The sequence below is a fragment of the Dreissena polymorpha genome, chromosome 4, assembly GCF_020536995.1.
Source record: "Dreissena polymorpha isolate Duluth1 chromosome 4, UMN_Dpol_1.0, whole genome shotgun sequence".
NCBI classification, from domain to species: domain Eukaryota; kingdom Metazoa; phylum Mollusca; class Bivalvia; order Myida; family Dreissenidae; genus Dreissena; species Dreissena polymorpha.
This window is the reverse complement of record NC_068358.1, coordinates 6,971,010-6,982,264: the sequence shown is the minus strand read 5'-3', so window position 1 is coordinate 6,982,264 and position 11,255 is coordinate 6,971,010. Positions and strand designations below refer to the sequence as shown.

The 11,255-nt window shown below is 37.7% G+C and overlaps 2 protein-coding genes across 4 annotated transcripts in view; one reads left to right on the top strand and one right to left on the bottom strand.

The window, feature by feature from the left end:
* The window catches only part of LOC127876400 (poly [ADP-ribose] polymerase tankyrase-1-like), a 66,913-nt gene that overhangs the window by 40,231 nt on the left and 15,427 nt on the right, over positions 1-11,255 (bottom strand). The window lies entirely within an intron of this gene.
* LOC127876398 (L-sorbose 1-dehydrogenase-like) overlaps positions 1-11,255 on the top strand; it is a 30,486-nt gene that overhangs the window by 16,993 nt on the left and 2,238 nt on the right. The window contains exons 1-10 of one of the 2 annotated variants that reach the window (XM_052421602.1): positions 468-627; positions 1,013-1,094; positions 1,516-1,724; positions 2,624-2,825; positions 3,119-3,247; positions 4,148-4,272; positions 4,655-4,822; positions 5,262-5,412; positions 5,768-5,925; positions 10,016-10,205. In XM_052421602.1, the coding sequence (XP_052277562.1) occupies positions 1,022-1,094; positions 1,516-1,724; positions 2,624-2,825; positions 3,119-3,247; positions 4,148-4,272; positions 4,655-4,822; positions 5,262-5,412; positions 5,768-5,925; positions 10,016-10,205 (1,405 nt within the window). In that variant the 5' untranslated portion in view covers positions 468-627; positions 1,013-1,021. Of the gene's footprint in view, positions 1-467; positions 628-1,012; positions 1,095-1,515; positions 1,725-2,623; positions 2,826-3,118; positions 3,248-4,147; positions 4,273-4,654; positions 4,823-5,261; positions 5,413-5,767; positions 5,926-10,015; positions 10,206-11,255 lie in introns of those variants that run through there. The other variant, XM_052421603.1, reaches the window with a different exon arrangement.

The window sequence follows — 11,255 nt, the reverse complement described above, 5'->3', positions numbered from 1 at the left end:
CCAACATGTCTTACATTTAAGAAAATCTGCTCAAATAAGCACTCAAAGAAACGTTGTGAAACATACACTTTAAGTTGATGTAACTTAAAAACATAAAGATAGCTGATTGTTTGTAGGAAAAGAGACGTTTCTCTCTTAAAACTTCTTGTTGTTTTTCACTTAGTCAACGTTAGTTTGGAATACAAACTTAATACAGAGTAGTACATCAAAACAGATATAATTATAAACGATGAAATGTGCATACATGGAAGCTTGTCGTCAGTAAAACACACACTACACGGTTGAGTGAAATCATACAGAAATAATATATAAGGTATTTTTTTACGATTGCCAGCAGGAAATTTGATGTACTGAGACAAAACCGATCGCATTTTCTCGATTGTATTAATGAAGACGAATGAAAAACAGTCTTGTAATTCTCATCTTGTGTAAATGCGTTTCATTTGAAACTGATTTGTTTTATATTGAAAACATGCGCTTGTAAAAACTGTACATCGGTCTAATCTTAAATACCAGGGTTAGAAAATAGGACGACGTACCTCACGTACTTGTACGTAGAACAGAATGTTGCGTGTTTATGAATGAAAATTAACAAATCTAGTTGAATTCTGAAGGATTACTTGGGAGGTAACTGTAACGAAAATGTATCATTATAACTTTATGCTACAGTACAGTTTTAAAATCATTGTACAGGGTACGTTCAGACATATCTCATATTGTAATTGTCAATCGAAACAGCAAGTAAGGAAGCGTGTTGTTGTCACCATCTTTGTCGTCTGTGTATTTCGTTATCTCATAGTTCGGGATTACTATTAGGTCCTTATTTTAATACAATTGGTAGTCTAATCCCTGGTGTTAAACTAAAATATACAATGAATAAATATAATGTAAAATGCGAGAAAAATTCACGGAAATTAATCTTTGATATCTGGAAAGTTAATTTGTAATGATGTTCATGTTCATGCCGATCATGTACATAGTGAATTCACGGTGATAATGAATGATTTTGCAGGAGTAAACTATGGCAGGTTTGTTTGGTCGGAAGGGTACAAAAGTGACCAAAACACTTCTTCCTGAATACGATTATATTGTGGGTAAGTGCTGTAGTAAATATATTACATATGATAAGTATGTTATATATTAGTAACCATCAACAGTATTCTATACCGAGCCAGTGTATAAATAGTTCGTTTACGGCAAAAAAAAACTTTTGTTTTCTAATGTTTTTGTTTATATGGATGAACACTAAACATAAATATATTAAACGTAAAGAAATGAATGTTTAAATGTATTTTTAGACAATTAGGACACAAGGTCTATGTTTATGAAATTTCTGCTAAATGCCATCACATGCCAAATTCGCAAAGAAAAATAAGCGACACATGGCTGGAATATTTGTGTGTAAATTTTAAAGTGAAGAATGTAAAAAAGTGTGAGTTTCTCAAAGTAATTGTCTTTCGAAATTTAGAGAATTAATCTATTTATAAGCATAATAATCTCGCCCCCTTTGTTTAGTTGGCGCGGGGTCTGCTGGGGCGGTGGTGGCTGCCCGCCTCTCGGAGGACGCCGGAAGTAGCATCCTGTTGCTGGAGGCCGGCGGCGACGACTACGGCGACAAGATGGTGGCTGTCCCTATGATGTATGGGGCCCTTCAGCGGACCCATCGGGACTGGATGCTGTCAGTTGAGCCGCAAAAACACGCCCTGAAAGCGTTCAAGGGAAACGTATGCGTGTTTTATGCAAATAGTTATATGAACTACGACGATACAGCTGAAACTATAGCTCGATTGGTCATTGTCGGCTCGGATACTGCTTAAATGTACCCCGGGTACTCCTATGTATACTTAAATGTACCCTGGGTACGGAAAATATACTGAAATGTACCTGGTAATTATTATGCTTAATTGGTCGTAGTCGGCTTTTTTACAAATTAATTATGTTAATAGTTATGTCAATATTCTGTTAAATTGTCTCTATATTATCGAAACTCCTACTCAAAAAAGCATGTTGGGGCATATTTTGTTCAAGGAATATTTTATTTCGTATTCCGTAGCGCGTTTTACCACTTCGGTTTTTGGGAGGGAATAAAAGTCGGGTACAGTCTTACTTGGCCGGATAAGAATAAGTATAAATTCCGTACCCGGGGTACCATTTAAATATACTTAAGAGTACTCGGGGTACATTTAAGAAGTACCCGAGCCGAAAATGACGAATCGAGCGAAACAATAGCACATTTGATGATAATTATGTAAATGACATTACAAATTACAGTAATTAGCACTTTGTTTTTTTTTCAATTCACAACCATAGTGTGAAAGAATTGTCTACTTCATTTACTATTTTATATAATTTAAAGAGTACTTTGCCGTCCCGATTCGACGAGTTGGTCTCCAGTGCATATATGTTGCGAGTATATAAACAATTTAGATAATTGAAGGCTTGCTCTTTATTTGTTATATTTAGTTGTAAGGACATAATGTATAATTGGGTTCGCTTGCACGGAAATACATTATTATGTCCAGTTTTATATGGGCGGTCTATCAAGCTTATAATTTTAACTTTCAAAGAAATTCCCCCAGCAATAGTTGTTTATCGTTACAAAGACTATAGCATTGTTTAACAGCGAAATTACTATCCAAGAGGGAAAATACTTGGGGGAAGCAGTAACCTGAACGCGATGATCTACGTGAGGGGGTGTCGCCTGGACTTTGACAGGTGGGAGGAGCTAGGCTGCGAGGGATGGAACTACGAAGACGTCATGCCCTACTTCCTGAAGTCAGAGGCGTTCGTTGACATTAACAATGGCGATCCAATCATTGAAAAAGGTTTGAGGAAATAAGCTGTGCATGGTCAACTTATATTTAACACATTTTATTAAGGGAGTCCTATGTATCGAAATGTCTTCTGTTTCGTATTAAAGCAACTACTCAAATATTGTGAAATTGGCAACATTAATACATCTATTAGTTTAGTTTAAGAGTGAAAATATCCCAATACTGAAATCCTGAAAACGATTTAGGCATGGCTGTTTACTCAATATTATTCCGTTTACTTGGGTTTTCTGTATTCGTGTATATCAGTTTCAATGTATTATTCATTGCTATTGCCCACCCTCTAGAGTACCACAACACGCGCGGTCCGCAGGAAGTGACGCGGTACAGCCCGTCCTCACTGTCCCAGGTGTTCCGCTCCGCCGGAGAGGAGCTCGGATACAAAACCGTGGATTACAACGGCCGTGAAATGATAGGTATACTGGCGCAGTGCATAAATACGCCACATTTGGACGGTGCTTTTTATGGAAGATATTTTTTTATCAGATCAGCACAAAATTCCTTTTATCTGTCAATCTGCTGGCATGATTTCGGGACATTTTTTTTACTTTTTGACATATAAAAACTAATTATAGAGTTTAAAGGTACAAATAATTTAAACATTGTCCTGAAGAAAGTTCAAATTCGCCATCCCTCTTGTAAAGCACAGCCTTTAGGAAATAATATGCGTGAATGTACAGTTTTTAAGAGTATTAAACATTCGTCTTTTAGTACGAAAGCCTAAATGACAAAGTGGTATCGCGTCCTGTTTTGCTTTCAGATGTGTCAATTCACTTATCAGAGAATATTTTTAGTAACTCTTTTCAAACATTACACTTATAAATAATTAATCCTGATATTATATTTTTGTTAGTAAATACATTAATAGAACTTTATTTCAAAAATACGAAAATGTTTTAGTAAGTTCCTTTATTGAGCAATCCAATATTCAACATGTCTTTTTCAATTGTTTATATTAATTATTCCCACGTGTTTCCCTTTCAGGTCAGTATAGCCACGTGTTTATATGAGTCGTGTTCTGAGAAAACTGGGCATAATGCTAATCAGGGACGACACTTTCCGCTGTTATGGAATTTTTAGCTTCAATAAAGTCCCTCCTTACCGAAAATTAAGTTTAGGCGGAAAGTGTCGTCTCTTTTTAGCCTGTGCGGACTGCATAATGCCCAGTTTTCTCAGAACACGATTCATATTATTCAAATGGCGATGTGTTTATTTAAAGGGGTAGTATGGCCACTGGTTTTCTTGGTTTATTCAATATGAGTACTTGTTTCAGTCGTTCTCTTTGATATGCATGTATTAATGCGAGCTCTATACAGGGCTGTCGCCGACGTTTACGAATGTGACAAAGAATGGGCTGCGTGCGAGCACTTCTCGTGCCTTTCTGTGGCCAGCAATGAACCGTCCCAATCTGCACATATCCATACACTCGCACGTGGAGAAGGTACTCCATCTGTTCCTTGAAAATTAAATCGAAACTGAAAGTTGCTTAATACTCTAGCGTATAGAAGTTCGTGCGAATAAGCAGGGAAATATGCACGTTTTCTCAGTTGTGAACGTCTGACCGTCAAAGTGAAAAATCTGAATACTGCAATAACTAAAAAGGACTAATATCTGAATACATGTCATAACTATCCAATACTTAGGTTAGATTGATGGAACTTACGGATATCCTTTTCTTACTCCTACAAAATTATCCTGGTCGGGGACTTGTGTGACAGCCTACATGTTGAAGTGTTTCCTGATCGGGTACATGTAGAACTTAATAATAACGTGTCATTAGTGGGTTAAGGTAATATTGAATAAAGCCGCTTGACAATTCTTAGGTACTCATTGAAGGCAACCGCGCTATTGGCGTTTTGGTAAACAAGGATGGACGGGAAGTCACCGTCCGATGCCGGAAGGAAGTAGTGCTATGCGCAGGCGCCATCATGAGTCCGCAGATCCTGATGTTATCAGGGATAGGGCCTAGGCAACACCTCGATGCAGCCAAGGTGATGTATAAAAAATGTTACTTAACTATTATTAATCAAAACGCTAAGAACATCAAGAAATATTTACGAGAAAAGATACACTATGTGTAAGTGAATTATAAGTAAATATCTTATCAATGGCTTCGGTTTAGGGTCGATCAATTGTCGTTCCGTCATAAAGAAAAAACTCGCTTTTTCAGCATAATTAATGTACTATTAAATTGCTGATTGATTGCCTGCAGTATAAAGATTAAAATAAGTCATGTTCCTTTATTCAGTTTTTTATATCTTGTGTGCATGCGCACATCGTTTAAAGCATGCAATAAACAATATAAGCATTATTCAAAACTTGAACCACATCGCATTTAAAAAAAAACTCAAGGCTTCTTGAAGGTGAGTAAGCCATCGTTATTGTTTGGTAAGTGTTTACAGAAAACATGCTAACATGTTATATGTTTAGATCCCGGTGCTTAAGGATCTGCCGGTAGGAGAGAATCTACAGGACCACCTGCTTGTACCCGTCAACTCTCCATGCACGAGTACCGACTTGCTCACCAGGAGCAAGGTGCTTAACCCCCTAAATATCATGAAATACCTGTGGTCCGGCGGAGGTACGGTTTTAGTGCAAATATATAGTATCGTTTATAAACCATACAGGATGCATTACCTAAACAGAAGCATTCAATAAGGGACTATATATGATGGCAAAAAAGAAAAATACTTAATAACATACGCTTCATTATGTTTGTCTGGGCACTTTTGACACACTGATGTGTATAATCATAGGCTTTATTGAGCTTGTCTGAATAATTCGGAACATCGGTGTGTGTTGAATCATACGCTTCATTAATTTTGCCTGAGTTCTTCAACACATTGCTGTATGGAGACGTTCGTTTCATTGGTATGATTCAGTTATTTGATACCTTTGTGAATAGGAAAATTCGCTTTATTGTTTACTTATCAAAGGTCGGCTGAGGTCGTCCCCCGTGACGGAGCTTTCGTTCTTCCGGTTAGGCTCGGCCACGCCCCCAGGGATGCCGGATATTCAGTTTCACGTGACGCCCGCGGCCCAAGAAAGGGGAGTGAGAGAAAACACTGAGCAACAGTTGAATTACAAGGATGAGGTATATATAATGCTCTGACGTGCTTTAAGACGCACGTACGGTGTGTGAGTATAATCAACGTGGACTGTTTACTAGTTGTGGTCCTCATTCGACGAGCCTCTTTTAAAAAAGGTTTATATAAAACGACGTCACAAAATTTGAGCTGAAAATGGTTTTACTTGTTGCTTTAAATAATAATGTTATGTTTAACAAATGTTAAATAATGTTATGATTAACAAATGTTCATATTGTTCACATTTATTTTTAATTATATGATCTTATGTCTGTATATGCGGAAGAAACGCTACAATAATGCCATTCAACCATGACACTTTTCAAAACCAAACTAAAGGAGCTTCATCAAACAGATTGTATAGTACTGACTTAAACTGTTCCCTGAAGTTAATCCGTAAGTCAAAAGTCTACCAAGGTCGGGACATACATACGTCACGCTGTAAATCAATAATTTGGAACTTGATGAATGCTATCGATTTTAATACAGGTATGTTTATGTAAATGCTTCATATGTGGCGTGTTTTTTTTTCAAATCTATGTAGTCAACACATCGAATAAAACTGGAAAATATGTCTAATGGGAATGCAATCTACAATATAGTCTGGTCAATATACACTTTGACCCCCCAAAATTTGCTACAAAAGATATTTTGAGAGATCCTGGAAGGGTAGAAGGTACTTTATACCATATCGAAATTTTACCGAAGTCGGACCTCCGGAAAAAATGCTGTTGTTTTTCAAGATGGCCGCCAAAACCTATTTTTGATTATAACTATGTTACTATCCACTCAATTTTGATGATTTTTGTGTTTATATACAGGTTTCGGGGGTAAAAGAACACTTTAAAAATATCAGACATAGTGTAAGTTTATTTTGTTACACAGAAATCGAACTTTGGCGTTCAAAAATAGCCATCGCCACAATAAGAAGGACCACAAGTTTACAACGTTTGACTCAAAAGGGATGTTTTTTATGTCAAACGCCATAGTTTCTCAGAGTAGGATGAGCTGTGTAGGGTTAGCAGGTTGTAATCTTTGTCTGCATTTTATCCAGATCAGAAGCTTCTGTTTTGATGCGCGCCTCAGTTGAGTCTTTGTGTTGTGGACTTTTAGTATAGTATAAGACCAGGTCTGTAAAATCCTGCATCGCACTGTTGTACTCGGATGTTAGAGGGGCAGATTGGGTCCAAAGGTTTTGCATTCTTTGTCATCACACTGTCGCCAGTAAGACCACCTTTGCTCTTAAGAGACCTCATTAATGTTTGCTAAATAACAACATCACTGCTTAGCCAAGCCCAGCACTGATTGCCCTACGAACAACGTAAAAACCATCAACGAAATTTGATAGAAGTCGGGTACGTTTCCTCTAGGCTGCTTCTTTGCTGATGATTGTAATAAGCAGATCGAATGTACATGTAATTGAAGTGCCACGTTGCAGCAAAGACGGATAGACAATCGGATTCTACCTGCAAATGGATCAGCCAACACCCAGTACGATCCCCCTTTACCAATATCCTTGTCATGCTGACCATAAACTGATAATTCCGCCGAAATTGGTTTGTCTTTGAGGTTTGGCAATTTCATGTTTCGTCTTCTCTGTAGCCGTCTCGAATATGATCAAAATCTCAGAACATGCAGCATCTGCCAGCGGCGTAAGAAGGGAAGATTACAACTCCTAGCCCTGATCCTGCAGTATCTGAATATCGGGATCTTCCTGGGTCATTTCAGATATGAGCTGGCTGTGTAGGCACTTGTCAACAAGAAAAAGGTCCCGCAAAGCCATCTGGACAGCTTTTTTCCCTGTCATAATGTGCAGAATTTCATTTTCCCCATAAACAGTCTCAAGTACCGGTGTGTTTTTTAGACGGGCTCCTTCCACGAGGGCTCCTATTGCCCCCAGCAAGTTCATGAGTGTATGAAAACAACCCAACATCCTAACAATGTTTTTCAGGCAACTACTTTATGGCGCATCAATGATGATTTTGAAGCCTTCCAATACCCGGGTTAGTAAAACGTCACAATGGTGGGAATGTTGTGGTTCTTGGAAAAGTTGCAAACCAAGACGAATTTTGACAGAATGCACGATTTGTCTCCAGAGGACATATTGATCATATGCAAGAATTTGACTAACTACTTCCCATGGTGCTGGCTCCCCTGATACAAAATATGCATCATTCCGTGTAAATTCGATTTTACCTGCCTGAAGCTGAAGGAGGCTTCCCACATAATATCGATCCTCTATTCATAATCCAGAAATCGCAACAGGTCTTCGAATACTTCATCATGACAAGCATGCCTTGTCAACCGGTACTCCAAGATAGGATTTTTCTGCTTATTGCTTATGTTCAGCTCTGAGATCTGTTTTCGTGGAATCAGAGAGTCCGTCAATGTTCCGGGATTGATAGATACCCATCCCACGAGAAGTACCTTTGTTGTCAATGGTGATAATATTGTGGTCCACATTATCGGCGACAAAGAAAACATACAACTCCAACAAATCTAAATCACTAATCAGAACATCAGGTTCCACAAAATCCGCTGTATTTTTTCAAATCCCATAAGTAGAGTTTATGATCTACTATGAACTTCGCACGATACTCGGATACCGATTCGTCAATTTCATAACCTTAGACTTAATATCACGTTTGATTAATCTAGAAGCAGTTTCAATTATAGCACGTTTCTGGGACTCTTCATCTAATTCCTCACACGTTTGCTTGTAATATAATCTCAATATTTGCGATGTTTGTTCTCTGATTGTATTCATATTGTCCAAACTTTCTCCTCCGGACAAAATGAATTGTGTCATTGGAGCTGGTTTTAAGATGCTTTTAAATGTATAATTGTCAATTGGATCCGAATCAGGACTGCAAAGGTACCCTCGCATTATTTCTCTAAAAGATGTAATGTGTCTTGTTCTGAGAAAGCTGGTCATAATGCATGTGCGTAAAGTGTCGTCCCAGATTCGCCTGTGCAGTCCGCACAGGCTAATCAGGGACGACACTTTCCGCTTAAACTAGATTTTCGGTAAAAAGGGACTTCCTTTAAACAGAAAATACCATTTAAGCGGAAAGTGTCGTCCCTGATTAGCCTGTGCGGACTGCACAGGCTAATCTGGGACGACACTTTACGCACATGCATTATGACCAGCTTTCACAGAACAAGACACTAATAGTTGTTCTTTGCTGTGTAATTGTAGGTGAGAACACGTCTTCTAAAATGCTTGATACTTATCTTAATCTTTAGGACGACAAGATTTTCTGCGTTTTATATCGGGAGCATATTGAAGCTCTATCGGACCAGATTTGAGGGACCGAACATTTCCACCACATGAATGATGATAAAAGTCCGTCTGCTACATGTAAATAACGTAAATAGTATTAAATCCGTCCCTATAAAGGACGTCCCCACTCTTCTGAACGGGAATCACAGACCTTCACCCTAGTCGAAGGGCAAGCTTTTACTTCAAGTTTTAGCCCCTATTTTCGTGTTTGGTCAATATCTCCTATCAATCGAAAGATTTTCATACAGTTTAGATACAATGTTTTAGACATTGAGACGATGTGCCGATGTACTTAGTCGGTCACGCCTTCTCAAGGTCAATGTCATACTTAAAGGTTAATTTTTGCAGCCTCTATGTCCCTGTACGGTCCCTGTACGGTCCTTATTTAATTAGATTCTTTACTTCTGAATGATGTTCATGAAATTCGTCAGCATCATTAACGTCATTCAGACCATTTGCAGAAGACATGAGTCTATCATGCTCGTTCAATTGAAAGGTCATGCTCCAAAGTCAAAGGTTTGAGCCATTTCGTGTCCGATCCATATCTCATTTACCTATTTAATGATTTTGATCAAACTTAAAAAAACAATGCTTAGGTCATTGGGACGATGTGCAAAAGACTCGCTTGTTCATATCAAGTTCACCACTTCAAAATCAAATAAAATCTCGGCGGGAGATATAGCTGTCTCTTGTTAATATTTCATCGGATAGTATTCGATAAGGATATAATGATAAAGCTGAGGATTCGGAATAACATTTACCCTGGTGGCGTATACTTTCGATCTTGCCTATATAAAATAATATACTGTCTGCAGATATTTACCGAGTACCTAGCATCGGGGGCGAAGAATTTCGGCTCCAGACAGGGTTTCACAATATGGGTGACACTGTTGCACCCCAAGAGTACCGGAACTGTCCGTCTGAACGTAGTGGACCCCAAAGGACCACCCCTTGTGGACCCAGATTTTCTGGCTCGTCAGGAAGACGTGGATATATATGTTAAAGGTAAGTCAACTTGAAAACTTATTTTGCTATGACATCAACTCACTTTGATTTGAGTCTTCTCTGTCGACGATGCACAAAGTACGTAACAAAACTATTATTATATATATTTAGTTTGTCCCGTCGTTTGTTATACGTAGATCTTAGAAGAAGTACACATGAACATATATATTGTTCTCCTTTTTAGGGTTAGTGCCTTTTGTTAATTAGTTGTACATTATAGTCTTGAGCATGTCGAAAACTAAAAGAGTTATCTATTTGATACTTCTGATAGATCGCATATATGCACAAGAACCATAACTCTTGCTGCCCTATTTTTATAGTTATTATCTTTTGTTAAAACGTGTCCATATGGAAAACTAAATGAGGTATCTATTGGAAACTTTAAAGGTATGTGAATATTATTATGGGGATGTGCATGGCATAAACGCTATAACTCTTGCTTGTTTATATAATTTTTTAGTTATTGCTCTTTCTTAAGTATCTTTCGGCGACTAAAATTAGTATCAACTTTAAACATAATAATGTATATAGCTATATCTCATCAAGGGAATTTGCAGTGCACAATAAATGTAACTCTTGCTTCCACATTTTAGTTTTGTTATCTTGTGTTATTTTCAATTTAATTTTGTTACAGCGAACATCTTGAAAATAATAAAAGAATCAACTTGAAACTTGTAAATACGTAGATATCATTGAGAGGGTGCGCAGTGCACAAGAAACACTACTCTTGCTTCCATAGTTTGAAAGATATTTGTAATTTATTTCATTCACATTTTGAATGAGGAACACCTTGAAAAATATACTAGATATCAACTTGACATTTCATAAGTAGAAAGACTAAATGGTGGGGCGTTTAGTGCAAAAATACCATAGCTCCTGCTGTCATGATTTCAAAATAATTTCTTTTGTAAATGTATATGGCTTACATATCTCAACTATACTTAGAGGTATCAAGGCGAAGGTGGTCCTTATAGGCATGAAGCTTGCATAGATGTAGAACAAGTTCTCAAAACTGAGGTGCCTATGCTCTCTAAAAAGTAAAATTTGATG